The sequence below is a fragment of the Denticeps clupeoides genome, chromosome 2, assembly GCF_900700375.1.
Source record: "Denticeps clupeoides chromosome 2, fDenClu1.1, whole genome shotgun sequence".
Taxonomy (NCBI): domain Eukaryota; kingdom Metazoa; phylum Chordata; class Actinopteri; order Clupeiformes; family Denticipitidae; genus Denticeps; species Denticeps clupeoides.
In genome coordinates this window covers 37,497,204-37,518,106 of record NC_041708.1, presented here as the reverse complement: position 1 = coordinate 37,518,106, position 20,903 = coordinate 37,497,204, and the positions used below count along the sequence as shown (strand labels likewise).

General features: G+C 47.6%; 1 protein-coding gene across 10 annotated transcripts; it reads right to left on the bottom strand.

Moving 5' to 3' along the window:
- Nucleotides 1-257: 257 nt before the first annotated feature.
- pfkpa (phosphofructokinase, platelet a) lies at nucleotides 258-19,623 on the bottom strand. 10 transcript variants are annotated; one of them, XM_028963859.1, is made up of 23 exons: nucleotides 19,430-19,623; nucleotides 16,953-17,026; nucleotides 16,252-16,329; nucleotides 15,103-15,292; nucleotides 13,676-13,841; nucleotides 13,553-13,597; nucleotides 12,688-12,796; nucleotides 12,107-12,202; nucleotides 10,940-11,032; nucleotides 10,573-10,698; nucleotides 10,425-10,489; nucleotides 9,380-9,449; nucleotides 9,020-9,166; nucleotides 8,202-8,272; nucleotides 7,956-8,043; nucleotides 6,183-6,335; nucleotides 2,896-3,060; nucleotides 2,744-2,805; nucleotides 2,541-2,652; nucleotides 2,314-2,413; nucleotides 2,159-2,164; nucleotides 1,641-1,746; nucleotides 258-844 (listed from the first exon to the last, which is right to left on the bottom strand). In XM_028963859.1, the coding sequence occupies exons 1-23, from the start codon at nucleotides 19,518-19,520 to the stop codon at nucleotides 691-693; spliced, it is 2,367 nt and encodes a 788-aa protein (XP_028819692.1). In that variant the 5' UTR covers nucleotides 19,521-19,623; the 3' UTR covers nucleotides 258-690. The 10 variants fall into 10 exon arrangements, 9 of the variants coding, with proteins under 9 accessions (XP_028819692.1, XP_028819745.1, XP_028819673.1 ...); XM_028963912.1 differs by lacking the exon at nucleotides 2,159-2,164 and adding an exon at nucleotides 3,825-3,926 and having other exon boundaries at nucleotides 6,279-6,335; XM_028963840.1 differs by lacking the exon at nucleotides 6,183-6,335 and adding an exon at nucleotides 3,825-3,977.
- Nucleotides 19,624-20,903: the final 1,280 nt, after the last annotated feature.

The window sequence follows — 20,903 nt, the reverse complement described above, 5'->3', positions numbered from 1 at the left end:
GTACTTTTTGTTGTTGCTTGTACTCGTTTCTGAGTGAGATGTGCCGTTTAAATCCACCCTGAAAAGTGGGGAGACTGTAAACCTGCTGTTTTTTTTGTTTTTTAGATCGGCACCTTTAATGAATGCAGCCTCCAGCTTCCATGTGGCCAGGTTTGTTGCCGTTTATTTGATCTCCAGCGGCGTTTGAAGATGATGCTCAGCGCAACAGATGCGCTGTGAGAGTAAAATAATCAATGAATAATTAAAGGCGTGCCGTGTTGCGCACACGTGAACTTTATTCTCCCATCAGACATTAAAACACTTTTTTTTTTTTTTAATGGATGAAACACATTCAAAACACATCAAAAGTGTGCTCTCGACGTCAGATACGGCAACGCAGCGCTGGTCTCACAAAGTACAGTAAATACGCTCAACTTCACACTAACAAGTGGAACTAAATGCATCTACCCTCAGCAAGGGCATGTGGTGCGGTATGTGGGCGTCGCCCCCGGCGGCGGGGTGCGGACAGACACGAAGCGCTGAACGGAAATGAAACGGACTCGCCACTCGCAGTGGCCACACTGAGAGGAAATGCAGAAAGTGAGTCGCACAGTGCAATCGATGAACACGCGTCACCACACATGACTCTTCGCGGCCCCGCCCGCTCTCCTGCCCCCCCCCCTCGCCGAGGGGGCCTGCGAAACGCGGCGCTCAGATGGCGGAGGCGTCCGACTCTTTGGGCCGGTTGTGGACCACGTGTTCCAGCTGGCCGGAGTCGGACACGTCGTAGCTGGTCCTGTACTTGGCGAGGATCTTCATTAGGGGGCGGAGCTTCAGCCACCACTGCTCCTTGGGGATCCTATGACTGAGGGAGACCCACAATTACGGGTGGGGAGGAAAGGGGCACAATGATCAGGGGTCAGAGAACAGGACACAAGATGACATACTCAGCATAATTCCATTTACAGGATTTACCAGACGCCCTTATCCAAAGCGACTTACAATCAGTAGTTACAGGGACAGTCCCCCCCTGGAGACACTCAGTGTTCCGGTCTATAGTACCTATCCTTTCCGTGGGGATTCGCTGCTTGTGAACTAGTTTCAGTGATTGGTAAAAAAAGTTCAGCATTGTACTAGCAGTTAAGGAAGTGGCCCCATAATCAGAACCACTGAGGTACCGTCCCCACACGCTGCTGTCATGGCTGCCCACTGCTCACCAAGGGTGATGGTTAAAAGCAGAGAAGCAATTTCCTTCGAGAAAAATAATGTAAATTGTCTTTATTAAATGGTTATTTTTTGTGAAATTCTCGACGCTAGGCTACTCTCACCCGCTAATAAAAACAGTGAAGAGTCAGGTCAGTTTGTGGCACTCTGCTGAGTTCAGGGTCCAGTCGGTGTGTGTGTGTGTAGGGTGGTAGTAGCCTAGCGGGTAACACACTCGCCTATGAACCAGAAGACCCGGGTTCGAATCCCACTTACTACCATCGTGTCCCTGAGCAAGACACTTAACCCTAAATTGCTCCAGGGAGACTGTCCCTGTAACTACTGATTGTAAGTCGCTCTGGATAAGGGCGTCTGATAAATGCTGTAAATGTAAATGTGTGTGTGTGTGTGTGCATGACTACAGGTGAGCAGAATAGTAACGGGGACGGAAAACTCACACGAAATCCGTCTCAGCCTTCAGCTGAACCACGGGCTGGAAGATGAGCGCACGCCGGCGCATGCCTAACAGGCAGGCCGAGTCCTCCGTGTTAGCAAACACCCTGCCTACACACACACACACACCAACAGTAGCATTACATCAGGCATCATACTGTAAATGCTCAAAGGTGACATGGTACATTCCGCTTTTAAACGTTGGGCCACTTGTCGGTTCGTGCTTGGCAGATGTGCTCGATGTCTTGAGGTAGATTTTGAGGTGCGTTTCGAATCGTTATTGAAACACCTCGTAACTGAAGTCGTAATTTAGGTCAGGAACCTCCTAACAAACGTCCTAATACCACTGAATACGAAAAAGTGCATTCCAAACGAGCTGAAGAAGAAGCGGGAAGAAGAACAGAAGACATGCGGCAGCACCAGAACGAGAGCATTAATGCCCATAACATGGGGCAGAGTTAAAAAGCGGAGCTGCTGCTTCAGGACGGTCAATATCTTCAAATAAGGAAGAAGAGTGATTTACCTTCATCTGTCGTCCGCATGTATAGTGGCGGGGCAGAAGACAGGAGAACAGGACTTCAGACGTTTCGCGAGGTGATATTAGTGGCATATTTCGAGCATTAGAATGCATGATTGGTTATCAGATTAGGGACGTTAGTCGATCGCCGGCAGCCCCACCTTGTCTGTAGGTCTCGGCGAGCTTCTTGGAGATCCACTGCATGGCCTTGGCTGCGATCTTGGTCCCGAAGTTGCGGTCGAATGGAGAAGGCGCCCCTCCCTGGAGAAAAGGACAGTTCGTTTATTTATGTGTTTCTGAAGCTCTCTCCAGCATGTTATGTAGATGATGAGGTCAGAGGTCACGGACACGTCAGGAATGCTTTTTGTTATTTACGAGGCGTGTGTACCTGCTGCATGTGCCCCAGCACGTTCTTCCTGCAGTCGAACACTCCCCTGCCCTCCTCGGAGTAGAGCTGGTAGATGAAGTCCGTGGTGTAGTTCTCGTTACAGTTCTCATTCCTGCAGAGTCGCGGCGAATATTAGCCCCATTACGAAATGCTAAACGTTAAATCAACAGAGAACAAGATCAAAGACCCATGACCCCGCGGACCTCAGCACCAGGCCCCTCTGGATGCTCGTCTTCATCTTCTGAGTCAGGTGCTCCACATTGGCCTGAAGGCGGGAGAAGACAGACAGGGAGGTCAAAGGTCAAGGAGCCAACAAGGGGTTCCTATATGTATTGGCAGACAGACGGGGTCTCACCTGGAGGTCTCGGATGTCGAACGGCTCCTCGTAAATGTAGGCGGCGTCGGCCCCCGCGGCCAGCCCCCCCACGCTGGCCAGGTAGCCGCAGTAGCCGCCCATCGTCTCGATGATGAAGACGCGCCGCTTGGTGCCGCTGGCCGACTGCTTGATGCGGTCGCACGTCTGGAGTAATACGTTTACGGCATTTACCAGACGCCCTTATCCAGAGCGACTCGCAATCAGTAGTTACAGGGACAGTCCCCCCCTGGAGACACTCAGGGTTAAGTGTCCTGCTGGGTCTTCTGGTTCATAGGCGAGTGTCTTACTAGCCGCTAGGCTACTACCACGTCTCGCCAAGAATTAGTGTCATCTCCGCTGGCGAGTAATAAATGGCCGGCGGATGACGAGAGCCGCTAATCAAAGTCCAGAAAAACCCAGCGTGGAACGCGTCTGCAGAAAAACGCTTCGTTTCGCTAGCTGTATCATCATTTTTAGCACAGAAGTAGCCGAGTGGGAAAAGGAACTCAAACGGAACCCTCCCACTTCATCAGACAGCCTGCTCTATGAGACGGGGACACGCTGCAAGCTAGATAAAGCCATATTTGGAATGTCCACAGACTGTCTCGGCTACGTAGGTGTCAGCATTGCAAAGAGGGAGAAATGTAAACTAACCAGGCCACATCTGTCACTAAATGTCTCAGATCTAAGGCAGTCGATAACAAAATATTTGTCTGGTTGGGGCTTTAAGCAAACTTTAAAATCTTATCCGAGCTAAAAAAAAGTGAAATATAAGAGTGTGCAAAGCTTCTAAGCAGGTGCAGCGGCGCGCGCCGACATCTTTCTGCCAACAGGCCAGACGCATGCAGACATGCAGCTCAGCGTCACCGCTTTGACGGGTAATAACGCTGCGGTGAGAGGGGCGCGGCGCGGCACGGCGAGGTTCTTACCTCCACGATGGCGTTGAGGGCCGTGTCAGCCCCGATACTGAGGTCGGTGCCCGGCACATTGTTACTAATGGTGGCGGGCAGCATGCACATGGGCACGCAGAACTCCTCGAATTTGTCCCGAGCGTCGTACAGCTGCTGCAGACACTCTAGAGCCTGATCACGGCGTCCACACACACACACACACACACACACACACATATATGTAAGCGGTTGATGTTCGCGGTAAGGGGTGGTGTGCGTGTCGGTGAAGAGCACCCGGCGCCAGCCGCTGGACTTCCTGATGGCGTCCCATTGGCAGAGGGAGGAGGGGGGTACGGGGGAGGGGTGAAATTAGGCGATGGTGAAGATGCCGACTACAGAAGGGTTTGAGGAGAATCCGGAGGGGATAATCTTGAGATGCGTTCTCCACCTCGCACTGCGGCGTACGCCATTGGTTCGGCTCATTTCTGCTGCCGCCTCCGACACAAGAATGACTTATTTTGTCTGTGTTTCATGCTAGTAGGCGAGATGCGAAGGTCCAGCCATCATTTCTGGTTCCTGGGGGGTGGGCTCATTGATGATTGGATGACCGCAAACATGAACTGCAGAGAAGCCATTTCTTAGGGCTGTCAACTGGTTAAAAACATATAACTAATAAGTTGGTTATAACGCAAAGAATTAATCATTAATCGTGCTTAAAATGTAAAAATGAGTATTGAACAATCAGTCGGTTTCGTTGTGGATAAGCGGAAAAAGCGCGATTGGTTGCCGCTCCTGTGCTCCTTGCACAGCAGACACAACGTATACTAATTTTCTGATTGGCGTTAGTTCCCTTTCCGGCTCGGTGCCGGGTCTAACAGTCGTATTCAGCGTAAATTCAACTTTTTATGCAACGTGACACCAGAATTCTGTGTTCTGAGGAGCGGAAAAAGGACCAGAGTTCAATGCACCACCACTTCCACTTCCTGTTTGGTAAAATCATGTTCAGCAGTAAATAACCGGTTTGTTTACCTCGCTCCCCTCCTCGACTCATTAGGCTAATTTCCCGACGCGAAAGGCCCAGCGAAAGCTGTCGGTTTATGAAGTCACACCGTCCACCAGACCTCAGGAGGAAGATGTAATTGGAGTCTCAACTCACCCTGTGCCACTTCCCAACGTATCCGAGGGCCACTTTCACTTTAATCGGCTGGATTAAATGGCGCTGGAGCTGTGCATGCAATGCAGCGTTATTGCACTTTATTACGTGTTACGGGTAAAAATTCTGCCTGGCCGGTTATGAAATGTAATTATGTAAAATGCCTCTGAATCTTTGTTTTCCTGTTTAGATTACAGAGATTAGTGTACAGGTATTTAAGTTTAGTTTCATTTTAGTGTCGTTTTTTTTTTTAATTCCTAATTATATGTAAGCTTTTTATATTTTTATAGATGCACTATGGGGGAAATGCTGTTAAAAATTCAATCTGGCCAGTTATGTAAATGAAATTACGTTAATTAAATTGCCTCTGCACCAGACGGCTATGAAAAGTCACACAGCAACTTTGAAGCATCTTATCTGAATCTTGGTTTTCCTGTTTTGATTAGAGATTAGTGTTAAGATGTTTAGTGTCATTTTTTTTCAAATTCATAATTATACGTGATATTTTTATATTTAGAAGCACTATGGGGTGTCTGTGAGAAACACCATTTCAAGACACTGTATACTGTGCATATTGTTGTATTAACCTGTCTCCTTAAAGCTATATATGCTCTTTCTGATGAATTCTGGACACTGGTTTTACCGGTAATCCTACTGGAATCATTTTTACCAGTTTAAGCATTGCACGGTTTGCTGCACAGTTTGTATAAAATGTTTATGACATGGTTTGTGTTTGTTTTTATGACACCAGAGGGCGTATTCCAGCGTTACGCCGTTCATTTATGAGCAGAACCAGTGTCACCACTGCAAGCAGCGGCACTGTTCTGTGCTGGTGTGTGTCGGTGCATTGTCTACCGGGGATGCAGCACAGCCTGATAGAACATGGCAGACACGTGTACAGGCCACAGCACAGCATGCTTCGTCCATGTCATCACCACACACTTACCTGCGCGCTGCTGAGCTCCGCCCAGCGCCTTACCAGGCCACGCCACACCAGCCACATCAATCATATAGAAACTATATGATGATGCTAATTCTTGTTAATTGGTAATAATGGTCTTTTTTTTTTTTAAATCGCGTTTGTCGTTTTAAAAATTGAACCACAAAGCCCATATTCTGTGACTGGTTGTCAGTTGATGGCCGGCTGCTGGTAAAGGAGTGAGCTAAGAGAAAGGGGGCGGGCTCAGCCCTGGCACCGCCCCCCTCCCCCGAGCCGTCTTTGCGGCCAGCCAGCCTCGACTTACATCCGTGATGGCATTCAGAGCGGTGTCTGCGCCAATGCTGAGGTCTGAGCCAGGGACATTGTTGGACACTGTGGACGGCACCATGACCATGGGGACACAGAACTCGTCATATTTTCCGCGGGCTTCTAACAATTCCATCAGTCCCAGGTAAGCCTGCAGGCACGGCAGAGCCGGCGTTTAGACTGGCACTGGCCAGGGGGTGGAGAGCGAGGTGGTGGAGGCGGGACAGGTGGGAGGGGTGGGGGCAGAGTAAGACAGACAGGGTGCCGAGGGGAGGAGCCAAGGACTGTCGCAGCGGGCGGCGAGAGACAGGCAGGTAGCACTCCACACACGCACACACACACTTCATAAATATATAATCATATGCACACATACAGTATACAAAAATATAAAACAAATACAGAACAACCTCAGTCAAATACACACACACACACACCAAGTAGAAGGCGAGTCTCTAGAGAACGAAGCATGAAATGACTGCAGGTGAATTCAGGTCAGTATGGATATCAGTGATATGTTAAAATATCTATAACAATCTTGGCCAATTTGAATGAATTTGAGACTTACGTTTGTTAAAATATAAAGACTACCTTTATGGTGGATGTATTAAATACTGGATTCTGTTGATGTGAATAACTGATAAAGAATAAAGGAAAAATAATATAAAAACAAATAACTAACACTGAATATAAAAAGAAAAAGTAGACATGTAAACATTTCAGTTTAAACAGAATAAATAATCTTAATTTCAGTCTTTACATCAAGAAAATCTGAAATAATATCCACCATATGTACAGGGAGTACAGAATTATTAAGCAAGTTGTATTTTTGAGGAATAATTTTATTATTGAACAACAACCATGTTCTCAATGAACCCAAAAAACTCATTAATATCAAAGATGAATGTTTTTGGAAGTAGTTTTTAATTCAGATGCAACTGGTGGCAAGTGGCATCTTGGCAGCTGCACGCTTGACTTTTCTCAGTTCATGGGCAGTTATTTTGCGCCTTGGTTTTTCCACACGCTTCTTGCGACCCTGTTGACTATTTTGAATGAAACGCTTGATTGTTCGATGATCACGCTTCAGAAGCGTTGCAATTTTAAGAGTGCTGCACCCCTCTGCAAGATATCTCACTGTTTTTGATTTTTCTGAGCCTGTCAAGTCCTTCTTTTGATCCCTTTTGCCAAAGGAAAGGAAGTTGCCTAATAATTATGCACACCTGATATAGGGTGTTGATGTCATTAGACCACACCCCTTCTCATTACAGAGATGCACATCACCTAATATGCTTAATTGGTAGTAGGCTTTCAAGCCTATACAGCTTGGAGTAAGACAACATGCATGAAGAGGATGATGTGGACAAAATACTCATTTGCCTAATAATTCTGCACTCCCTGTATAAATCTAACAATTAAATAATTATAATTAGTCAAATCAGAATTATTTTTTAGTTTCCATATGAATAAAACTGCTATCTGTATATGATATGTATATGATATCTGTATATGATGCATATGAATGTGCAAGAATGAAAGTGTGGAGAGGCAGGGGCTGATGGGAAGGAGAGGTTAACACAGTAATACATTTCCACTAAATTAGCACAACATATTAAACTGTTAATGTTTTAATTACTGCAGATTTCTAAATAGCTATATTTAAAAAGTACCTTTAACAAAATTACTGGAGCTCCTAATAAATCAATGATTAGTCAATGATGTCAGAAAGGCACATTTAAAAAAAATAATTATCAGAAAAATGAGGAGTAAATCATACCTCAAATCCACCGACCAAAAGCAGTGCATTGATGTTATATTTCCGCATCTGTTCTGCAATTTTGCCCATGTGCTTAGCAGGAAGTGTTCTTTAAAATAAACAAACAAATAAATACATAATCATGTGACATGCTCCCTGACATGGAAATATGTTGGAAGAACTGACTATTGCACAGTTAACGTATTGATTTATTCATTTTCATCGTTCTGTACTGGTGCTACTGAGCCCTGAAGGTAAAACTCTCACCGTTTAGTTCCCAACAGAGATCCCCCCTGACCCGTCCAGCCGCCGACGTCGGCCCACTTGATCTCTTTAATCTGGAGGGACAGTGAACACACAGCTCGCCTTTACAAACACGCTCGTGATGCGATTCGGGTCCACGGAGGGAGAACAGTGTCCTGCAGAGCACGACTTCAGATGGAAAATATCATCTCTGCGAGATCACCGGATTCAGTTTTACACACAGCAACATTTGAAATGTTAATGCATATTTCCGTATAAAAAGCAAAGACTGAAAGACTGAAAATTGATTTCTATAATTGAAAAATATACGCTATATGGTGTTCCTTCTTTGGTGTTCCTTTACATTTTTACGCAAAATTTCTTGCAGTAACTCTTAGGACATAAAGAAAATCTATTCATTGTACTATGTTAAGTTCTTATACTTTGTCCAATGCTTAACCTCACTGAAAAATCAGGAAATATAACAGGTAATATAAGGTGGACAGATGTTCAATGCAGGTGGGCGGGGCAACAGAATCATTTTTACCTATATTCCCCTCTCCTGTACACTCATCCCTGGGTTGCACCCTTGCTCTAGTATCGTTTAAATGCTACGACACGGGAAGTATGTACACATACCCCTGGTAGATATTGGGTTTGAATCTGTGCTGTGGAGGTAGAACTCTGGGCCTGTGGTGCCCTCTGCTGGTGGAGAGTGGGAACTGCAGGGCTGCAGACAACGTCAGGGAGGGTAAATGCCTTACGCTAACCTGGCCCTCTCGGCCACCCGCTGCCTCTTAACCCTAATCTCTCTGAGGGAAGGACTATTTCTCCAGACCCACCTGTCCCTTGTGGAAGCCCTCGAAGCCGTCGCTGACCGCAAACATCTTGTGTCCCTCGGATATGCCCACCCTGACAGCAGAGCGAACAGCCGCATTCATGCCGGCCGCGGGGGCGCCCACGTTCAGCACGGCCACGTTGAAGTTGCTCTGGAAAAGAAACGGGACATGACAACGTCATCCGGGGCCATCGACCTGGAATTAAAACTAGTAGTAGACTAGAGGTCAATGAACGACAACTTAATGATAAACTAATATGTGCATAGGTAACATGTAGTGTGTTGGTGTTGGAACCCTGCTAATAAAGCACTTAACCCTGAGGTTAAGGAGGTCGGAGGTCGGTGGGGTCTCGCTACAACTCACGTGTGGAAGTTCAGACTCGGGTTTGCGGTGAGCCAGCAGCTTGTACGTCTTCAGGTTGTTCTCAAAGCTCCTGCAGAAACACACAGCGTGAGCTCGGCGAGCTACTCCATCGTTCCCGCTGGATCAGGCACTGGATCAGGTGCTGCTGTGTATCACGTGTGACAATCACTTCACTTTCACCTGTCGTGTGATGATAATACTGATAAATCACGATTTTTCTCCCGTTTTTTCTGATATTGCCAGCCTGAAACTGAAGTTTATTAAGATATGAAACCATGCTTTCGCAGCCCTTTTAGCACTTTGCTAGAGGGCTTAGGGTGGTAGTAGCCTCGCGGGTAACCAAACCTCACTTACTACCATCGTGTCCCTGAGCTAGACACTTAACCCTGAGTGTCTCCAGGGGGGGACTGTCCCTGTAACTACTGATTGTAAGGTGCTCTGGATAAGGGTGTCTGGTAAATACTTTACATGTAAATGCTAGCTTTTTACGCCGGTGATTCAGAAAGTTTTTCTGCAGGGCTTCCCTTTTCCAGACATTATCGCAACCCCCCAAACTCCCGTTTCCATCAGATTCTGGACATTTTTCAGTGTGTAATTCCCAATGGCAATAAATTTACAGTACAAAACTAAAGCGCCAACATTTTAACTAATATTATTCAGCTTGTTCAAGCTCAGGCTCCACTCAACCGATAACAGTTATCGTTTTTCAAAGTTATCATAACCTCCTCAAGTAGTTAAACAAAAGCCCGCCCACACTGAAATCTGATTGGCTTACTTTGCAAGATAAGCCAATCAGGATGTAGTCTGTCTGTAGAATCGGAAACGCACGCGGCGATCCACACATTCTCTCTCATTCTGTTGTGTGAGGACGTGATGCATTGCCGCCATGCATGCTCTGGCTTGCTTTCTCTAGTTTTCACGTTATTTTGTGTAATTTTTGGCTGAACACCGTGATCAAGCTGGATTGTTTTCCCACGATCATCGATCACGATCATCGATCACGATCGTATAATCGGCCAGCCCTAATTATATAAGAGCGGCCCACCTCCCGCGCAGCTTCACCGCCTCCTCGAAGCGTCCTTCATCCATGGCCTTCTGTACCTCCTGGGTCTGTGATGAACACAGCGTGATTGCACGTCCGTTAATGTTGTTCATACCCACAGATTATACATGCAATACGTAATAAGACCTACCATCTGCACACACTCCATCAGCGGCAGCCGCACGGACTGGTTCCCGCACAGAGACACGACGCAGGCGGGCGTGTTCGCCGTGGTCTCCAGCAGCGCCAGCACCGCCTCCACCCCCATTCGACTGGCCTGAACACAACAATCATGTGTATAATATACAGGCAAACTCAAATCTAATGCACCCCGTAATTTATATTCAAATGTTATTAATGCATATATCAAACATACGAATTTATAACATTTTGGTTATAAAGAGAATTATCGCTGGTCAAGATAAAAAAAAACAACACATGCACGCGTATCATATCACGTGCAGCGCTGAGCTGATCTGCTAAAGTCCTTATCCTGAAACGATGGCACGCACGCTCACCAGGATCCGGTCGAAAGCCGACGGCGTCCCGCCCCTCTGGACGTGGCCCAGGATGGTCACGCGCGTGTCGAAGCCCAGGCGGCTGACCACCAGCTGGAGGACGGGTCATTTGAAAAATGATTATGAACACTTTCGCTATTCGGCACTCTAGCAACTTAAACATTGTGAACTAAGTCCTGGTTTTGACAGGCTCAGGGGGAAAAACCAGGCAGTGGACATGCAAGAATACAGGATGGAGGGTGGAATCAGATTAGCGCAATCCCTAATCCCGCAGCCGCATACAGTACTGCGCAGTAAGCATTACCAGTGCAACTCCTGCAGGACCTACCTTTCTGCAATCATCATCACATTTATATTTCAAAGACATTACGTATTACGTTGGATAAAAAAAAAATGGTTTATTAGTAATTGGATCACAATTATTGTCATTATTTTAGTATTAATCGTTCCATCGTAAGGTTACATGATGAAGCCGTTTAATGTGCAAAAAAAGAGCTGAAAATAGTCAGAAGTAGTGTGTGGCGGGCGCAAGGCACGACCAGGGGAGAGCGCTGAGACAGTGGAGGCACACACAGGCCGAAGAGAGCCAAGAGGTCAGAGGTCAGTGCAGGAGCTGGACAGCAAGACCCCGCAGTACTTACATCCTGGATATAAGACGTGGTTATGGGCTTGTTGTTATGATCTATGGCTCCCTCGGCCACAATTATGATATTCAGCCTTTTCTTTCCTGCTCGTTTCTACGGGGGAGGGGGGCAAGAGACACGTCACATACAAAAGGAATAATAAAGGAAGGGCGGGGTCGTCGAAGAACCTGGAGACCTTACACGTGTCAGCAGTCACATCCACGTAGTCCTGAGTTGACATGGAACTAATCTTGTGCATATGATCTATATTTGCTTTATATATATATATATATATATATATATATATATGTGTGTGTGTGTGTGTGTGTGTGTGTGTGTGTATATATATATATTTATTTATTTATTTTTAGGCGCCTTTAGTAATTGTACTAAAAAAAAACTAATAATTGTCACCATTAGCAAAACAAATTGTTTTTGGGACAGTGCATTTAGATTAAAAAAATATACCCTGTAAATATACCCTGTATATACCGGGTCTCCATGCTCTTCAGACCCCGCCCTGGCAGGTCATCCAGGTACTCACATCCTTGACAATGCTAGAGGTTATGGCTTTCCCATGTCTGTCAGTGGCCCCCTCTGCCACTATAATAATGTTCAAGCGGGACCCTCGGGATCGCGTCTAGTGGCAGGGAACACAGTCATTTCCACACGTGTACAGAAATAGGGCTTTTTTTTCCAATACATGTTATTTCTGATCATAAATAGTTAAGCGGATTACGCTCTTGTTCTGAAAATAAACATATTCTGTATGTGCAAAAAAAACATTTTTTGTGTTCATTCCAATATTCAAACTCAATATTAAAATAGAGGTTAAAGATTTCAAAATGTACACGACAGTAATTACAGATATGTGTATTATTTTATGGACTTAATACACATCAGTACAGTAACTGTACAGTGAGAAGCTCCAGCATTCTGGCGGTGTTGTTGGGTTGAAATGTTGCTGCCATGATGTGGTGTTTAAGTTTATAGTTTCTGGACGGAAGGTTTTCATAAAACAGGATTTCTCTGGTAGATGGAATAAATAAATGTCTATTTTATTTTTAGTTAACTCAGCTTCTAAGAAGTTTTGTGTTGTGTTGTTCAGTTGTGTCGTATGTGTACCGCCGAGAGCTTCTGGCACATCTTCTCCTCCCAGCCATCCTCTGGAGGCATCTCAGGGATCAGCACCCAGTCTGCTCCACACGCCAGAGCGCTCACTAGTGCCAGGTACCTTAACACACACACACACACACACACATTAGTAACTTGTGTTGCAGGGATTACCCGGGATTTCAGAGTATTTAAAATGCCAAAATTTGCCACTTAAGAGGCACGTTTTCTAAAACAGTGGCGCAAAGTACGTATTTTTACAATAAAATGTCGTAAAAGTTATTTTTAAAATGAAAAAAGAAAAAAAAAACGGCAGATGTCTGCAGATCACAATCATTTTATTAAGTAGGGTGAGTGGAATCCAAACAGCGTCCACAAAAGGAATGGACTGTGTAGGGTGATCAGCAGTAGCGGCAATATTCTCTCACCTCATCACTCGATGAAAACGTGAACATGCTCACCTTTTTGCACTTCGATTTGTGAACTGTTAAAGCTCTAATGTAGTCAGCTTTAACATTGTTTTTTTGTCACTGCATTTAAGCTAAGGACTTTTGCAGCAACAAATGAGATGTGCCGACAACACACACACTACATATCCCACAATGCAGCGCTTCAGTTGCCTTGCCGAACGTGAACTTTAAACCGCAGGGTTCTGAAGCAGCTCGAAATTTTTTTTCGTGCTTCAAAGTCTCCAAAGTGGTGCGCGAACTCAGTGCGTAGTTTTGCAGCAAAGTGCGCATTGCATTATGGGATCCGCAGCCCGTGCACCACCAGCCCGTGTCACATCGGCCAAACAACAGGTGCATACAAAGTGATCTTGCGATAACGTGGCCGAGTTGAACACATGTGCTGTAAACATCAATATGTGAAATCTTACCCACAATGCCTCCCCATCACCTCCAGCACAAACGTCCTCTGGTGACTGAAAGTAGAAGCCCGCGGTCAGTAAAATGTCACGGTGGGTGGGTGAAGTTGTGAAAGCAGGCGTCGGCGCAGCTACCTCTGCGCCGTGGTCATGATGGCGTCCACCACCTCAATGATCCGGTGCAGAGCCGAATCCGTCCCAATGGTCATGTCTGTGCCGCAGAAGTCGTTGTCGATGGAGCCCACCATGCCCACGATGTGCAGGGCGGAGTACTTCTGAGACGCCTCCTCGTCAATCAGGCCTGGAAGGAGACGAGCAGCAGCGAGCGAACGTTAAAGCCTGAGCAGATCCTCCTCGTACAGGAGCCACGTTACAAATACAAATTACAAACCAGGTTCTTTTCTTCCTCATCCATCCTCCATAATCTACTCTGTCCCTGTAACCCACGGGTGGGTGACGTGTGAAAATGGTGTGAAATAACCCATTCCTGACACAAAGGGTGGCCTAGCGGTTAAGGAAGCGGCCCCGTAATCAGAAGGTTGCCGGTTCGAATCCCGATCCGCCAAGGTGCCACTGAGGTGTCACTGAGCAAAGCTCCGTCCCCACACACTGCTCCTCGGGCGCCTGTCATGGCTGCCCACTGCTCACTCAGGGTGATGGGTTAAATGCAGAGGACAAATTTCACTGTGTGCTGTGCTGCTGGGTGTCACATGTGACAATCACTTCACTGTTTTTACTTTAAAGTAACCCACGGGTGGGTGATGTGTGAAAATGGTGTGAAATAACCCATTCCTGACACAAAGGGTGGCCTAGCGGTTAAGGAAGCGGTCTCGTAATCAGAAGGGGCCACTGGGGTCTCCTTGATGAAGGTACCGTCCCCACACACTGCTCCCTGATGTGATGGTTAAAAGCAGAGGACATATTTCATTGTTTCACAATGACAATCACACCACTTTAATTAACAAATTAAAGCAAAAGCGCTGTGTGCATACGCACATCTGAATCATTCCGGCTGGAATAAGAGCTTTTTATTTGTACAAGCTGGTAGGCGGAGTCACCGGCACAACACGCCCACTTTTTAACAAGAATGCCTTCATTCTCTGGCACCGCAAAATGGAGACGGTGCCTAACCGCCCACCTGCACCAAACTGTCTTTAACCCCCATGGTGAAACAGTGGTGGCCTAGCGGTTAAGGAAGCGGCCCCATAATCAGAAAGTTTCTGTACCACTGAGGTGCCACCAAGCAAAGCACCGTCCCCACACACTGCTCCTCGGGCGCCTGTCATGGCCGCTCACTGCTCACTCAGGGTGATGGGTTAAATGCAGAGGACAAATTTCACTGTGTGCACCGTGTGCTGTGCTGCTGTGTATCACAAGTGACAATCACTTCACTTCAAATATAACACACCTCTCAACATGCAACGTCCAAACATTTACATCCAACGCGCTCATTTCCTCTTCTTCCTCCAAACTGAAGGCTGATAAGCAACACAGGTCCCACTGGAAGGGATTGTGAACGCGGTGATGCCGTTTTTATGCCCCCGGCGCTGACCCGACCTCACCTTGCTGCACCAGCTCCGCCAGCAGGCCGCTCCACTCCTCCCGGAAGAGGTTGGCCCCGGTCAGGCTGCCGTCTCCTCCGATCACACACAGGTTGGTGATGCCGCGCTGCACCAGGTTGTGCGCCGCCTTCAGCCGGCCCTCGTGCGCCCGGAACTCCTTGCAGCGGGCGCTGCCGATGACCGTCCCGCCCTGGAACGATGCCACACTCGTTCTGACCGGGGTGCACTTAAATTAACACGGGGTAAGTAACAATGCAAAATGACACTAAAATGTCTCTTAAATGAGATGTTAATTCGCCGCGTTTTAATCGTTTTTATATTGCGATTCCTGGTTCCTGCATGTCCCATCTGGTCGCACTGGTGACATGACTTCCGCAATACGCATTAATTCGATTTCAGGTACTTGTGATGGGTGAGCAGATGTCTGGGAGAAAATGACGAATTCATCTTTGGACACTTTCTTTAACAATGAAGTGGAAAAGAAAACAGAACGTGTGTCGGAAAACACGGATCAAATCACGTCTTCCGTGTCCGGAATGGATGTCACGAATTCTTGAGTCTATAAGGTAACAATAATAAAATAATAAGATAACCTTGTTTTAATTATGAATTGTGGGTTTGGTTAAAAGAAACTAGGAACTTGTAATATATATACTCGGTAAAATAGAATTGTATTACTTAAAAAAAAAAGAGACTAAAATACAATTTTCACAAAATTTTTACTAAAATTAAGACTAAATTGTCATCAGTTTTCGTTGACTAAAACTAGACTAAAATACTCATGGATAATTCTGACTAAAATGCTTGAAATTTGACTAGACTAAGTATGGATGCTTTCAAATTTACAGTAGTTACCAGACGCCCTTATCCAGAGCGCCTCAGTAGTTACAGGGACAGTCCCCCACTGGAGACACTCAGGGTTAAATGTCTTGCTCAGGGACACAATGGTAGTAAGTGGGGTTCGAAACTGGGTGTTCCGGTTACCCACTAGGCTATGTGGACATGACAAGACACAAAGACTAAAACTAAAATTAAAGCAGTCCGCCAAAAAGAGTTTGGCATCAATTCTACACACATGAACAAGAACTTCTCTCTACAGCACTGTTAACACAGCATTTCACCTGACCTGGGATCAGCAGCACCACTCACCACTTGCAGCATGCTGGAGACGCTCTCCCACGTGGCCTCCTTAATGTTATCACCCCCGTCCACCATGCCCTGATATCCCTGCACGACACACACGGACAAAGAAGGATGCGGCGGGTGTTCCGGGAACAACGCGTCCGAATTTAGAACGGCTCGAGTCGTGTTATCAACAGCAGCTCCGAGTTTCAAAGAATCAGCAGCATCCAATACATATTTATATAGCAATATGTCACAGTATTTTACGTGGTGATACCGTGTTGATACAGGGACATCAAATATCGATATATATTTTTATTTTTTTGTATACAATTTCAGCAGAGGTGAGAGTCAGTGTGCGGCTACAGCCTCCAATCCTGTAGATGGCGCTGTACAAATAGTGCCTGGCATTTCAGGCAGAGCAAAACTGCCAAAAAAAAAAGTCTTGTATATCAGCATTGTTTTTGCATTTTCAGTGAACTTTAGAAACTTTAGGATATGTACAGTATCACACAACCCTAGTATTTAGGGCAAAAGTCAGCATTCTTCCGGTATAATAACACCACAGTCAACCCTTTTTTCACACTTTAAAAGTGCAGCTGTGTCCACAACCAGCGTAATACGTTATTTAATGATAACGGAGCCCGTATTTAAAGCGAGGATTCGTCTCAGCCAATCAGAACGGCAGTGAGCTGTGGCACATGACGCCACGCGACATGGATACTGACCTCATGGATGAAGTAGACTTTGGCTCCAACGTAGATTCCCATTCGGACCACGGCCCTCACGGCCGCATTCATTCCTGCAACGAAAAAGAACGGTAAGAACGGTAAGAGGAGGAGGACTTCCTGTTGCGTTTGGTGCCGACCCGGAGAAGATGGACACCGTGTGGAGATTACCGTGGACATGCTTGGCTGACGTTCTTGAAGTATCGAGCAGAGCAGTCGTGCAGAGTAAACATTTACAGGCCGAGGAGTCACGACCGTAAAACCGCGAGCAGAAACCGCGCACGTGACACAAGTCTCTTATAACAGTCACTCAGCCTCAGTGTGTGTGTGTGTGTGTGTGTGTGTGTGTGTGTGAGTGTGTGTTGGAGGCTCGGTTTACTGTGCTTTTGGTGGAACCTCCAGAACACTTTCTCCTCCCTGGTCTCAGGGGTAGGCGGAGCCTGGAGGAGGAAGTACCTGCGGACAGATTCGGTTTCACCTCGTCCTGAAAACTAGACGTTCCGCTCCTACACTGTTACCAGGCAACCCGCCGCGGAGGCCGTCCCACCGGAGAACGCAGACGACGGTCCAATAATCGCCACATAAACTCACCAAAGCCCAGACACGGCAGATTATGTTCCACTGGCGTATAAATGTGTTTTTACTAGTTATCTATGTTATTACTCAGTTTTAATCTTTACATATGTTTATATATATATTTATACACACACAGAGATAAAATATAAACCAGGACTCACCTCCTTTTCAGCGAGTTCAGGTATAATGAACTGCCTTTTAATTATTATTTACATATTATGCAGGTTCTTGTGTTACGAAGCATATTTATTCCGTATTATTGTATTTTTGATCTTTATACAGCGCTGTGCAAAACAATACTGACACAATGCAAAGCGGTGAGAATTTATTCTGTTAACGTCAGATATTGATCAGATATTGATTTGCCTAAAGCGTTTGCTTCTGTGTAGAGAAAGTGGCTCTGGGCTGCAATACAATTTCGTTCATTATTTTGCGGAGTTGGGAGGGACCGACGCCCAGTTCTTCTAGAACCATCCCTACACATCAACACGTTCACTTTTACAGCTGTTTTACAATCCGCCAAGGTGCCACCGGGGTGCCATTGATGAAGGTCCCGTCCCCACACACTGCTGGACACGTTTCACCGTGTCGCTGTGCTGCAGTGTATCACAATGACAATCGCTTCACTTTCACATTTCACCGTGACACCGCATCACTCAAGATGAAAGACCGGGCCAGTGGTGGCCTAGCGGTAAAGGAAGCGGCCCCGTAATCAGAAGGTTGCCAGTTGGAATCCCGATCTGCCACTGAGCAAAGCACCGGCCCCACACACTGCTCCCCGGGCGCCTGTCATGGTGCCCACTGCTCACTCAGGGTGATGGTTAAATGCAGAGGACAAATTTCACTGTGTGCACTGTGTGCTGTGTATCACAAGTGACAATCACTTTTTAGTTTCACTTTACTGTACGAATTTCCCGCACTCGTCTCCGCTGGTCTTTGGTTATAAGCCCATCGTTGATGAAACTACTACATGCTGCAGGTCCGACCCAGGTCCGAACCCCACTTACTACCATTGTGTCCCCAAGCAGGACACTTAACCCCGAGTGTCTCCAGGGTGGGACTGTCCCTGCTGATCGTAACGTCGCTCTGGTTAACATGTACATGTAAGCTAAGGAAGTGGTGGACTGAACTACAAGAGTGACAGAGTGACGTTCGTAACACCACAGTCACTCCGTTCTGAGCAGCAGCCAACCACAAAACCGCATTTTACTATATTGGACTGGCATAGATTACCCACAATCCTCTGGAACACCTCCAATGAGGATCAGGCGGACGTGCTGAGGGTCATGTTTACACGCCGACCTCTGACCTCAGCTAGTGAGGCGTGGGAAGTTATGTGGGTGGCGTGTGGAGGGCTGGTGGCGAGGTCCACGGCTGCGTGTCAGCGCCACGCCCGCCGTTACTAATACATCAGGAGGAAATACAACACTTTCCAAAGAAAAAAAGAACGTTCCAGAACCTGACCCATGACCCCCGGGATCGCCAGAGGTCACAGCGGCGTGACGGTGGGTGCCACCGGGCGCGCGCGTGCAGCGCGTGACCGTGGGCATCCTGTGACGTCAGCGCGGCCCGTGGGCCCGGATCCTCACGTAGGCGTTTTCCTCTCCTCCTCCTCCTCCTTTCCTCCCGCTGCTGACGGGCATCACCGGCCTCCCGAGTCCGGGGTCGGGGGGTCGCAGCTCGTCACCGCTAGTTGGGGACAACTGACGGGACCGAACCCCGCAATGCAGCAGAGACGCGGCGCGTCTTAGCCGCATGCTAACACGACGAAATCGTCCGAGGCGGCCGAGAAAATGCCGCCGCGTCGCCCTCTACGGGCCCATCCTCCGACGCAATGTCACCGAGCGCCGCACCCGGAGCAGCCGCGCCGCGCATCGCCATCGTCCCCGGGTCCAACCCACCTTGCGCATCCCCGCCGCTGGTCAGCACCGCGATGGCTTTCCCGGCTCCGGAGAGGCTCTCGAAGAACTTCTTGTTGTCCGGCTGCGCCATGGTCGCCGGCGGAAGGTGAATGAGCCGCGCTGATGGCCTGTCCCGCCGCCGCCGCCGCCACCTTTTCCTGCCTGCAGCCCGTGATTCAGCCGCCCAGGCGCTCGTTTGCATAGGCCCGCCTCCCGGGGCCAGGGCGGCCAATAGGCGTGCAGATCACGTATGCGCCTGGCAAATATGGACTCCGGGGGCGGGGACTTTTCCCAAATATGGCCAAAACCTGTGCAGTGCGGTTCTGAGCGCCTGTTTTTGGTAAAACGAGGTAAAGCCTCTCAGAAACATGTCCAAAAACGTCTTCTAGCATTCCAGTGGTGCTGGTTTAAATGTGACGGGTGCGTCTCAGGCTTTTGGCATGAGAAGGAAATGAAGGGGAACGACAAAACCTTCCCCCTCTCATGCATCAGGTGCAGGGGGAAAGATGTGAGTGCCCCAGTGCAAGCTCCACCACGTAACTCGCAACCGTACCACGTTCCAGGACATCAGACACAGAGACGGTGCGTCTCTAATAACGTGGCCAGACAGTAAATATGGGCAGCAGGCGTTGGGGTAAAAGATGTGACTGCCCCAGTGCAAGCTCCACCACGTAACTCGCAACCGTACCACGTTCCAGGACATCAGACACAGAGACGGTGCGTCTCTAATAACGTGGCCAGACAGTAAATATGGGCAGCAGGCGTTGGGGTAAAAGATGTAACTGCCCCAGTGCAAGCTCCACCACGTAACTCGCAACCGTACTACGTTCCAGGACAAAAGACACAGAGACGGTGCGTCTCTAATAAAGTGGCCAGACAGTAAATATGGGCAGCAGGCGTTGGGGTAAAAGATGTGACTGCCCCAGTGCAAGCTCCACCACGTAACTCGCAACCGTACTACGTTCCAGGACAAAAGACACAGAGACGGTGCGTCTCTAATAAAGTGGCCAGACAGTAAATATGGGCAGCAGGCGTTGGGGTAAAAGATGTGACTGCCCCAGTGCTAGCTCCATCACGTAACTCGCAACCGTACCACGTTCCAGGACATCAGACACAGAGACGGTGCGTCTCTAATAACGTGGCCAGACAGTAAATATGGGCAGCAGGCGTTGGGGTAAAAGATGTGACTGCCCCAGTGCAAGCTCCACCACGTAACTCGCAACCGTACCACGTTCCAGGACAGAAGACACAGAGACGGTGCGTCTCTAATAAAGTGGCCAGACAGTAAATATGGGCAGCAGGCGTTGGGGTAAAAGATGTAACTGCCCCAGTGCAAGCTCCACCACGTAACTCGCAACCGTACTACGTTCCAGGACAAAAGACACAGAGACGGTGCGTCTCTAATAAAGTGGCCAGACAGTAAATATGGGCAGCAGGCGTTGGGGTAAAAGATGTGACTGCCCCAGTGCAAGCT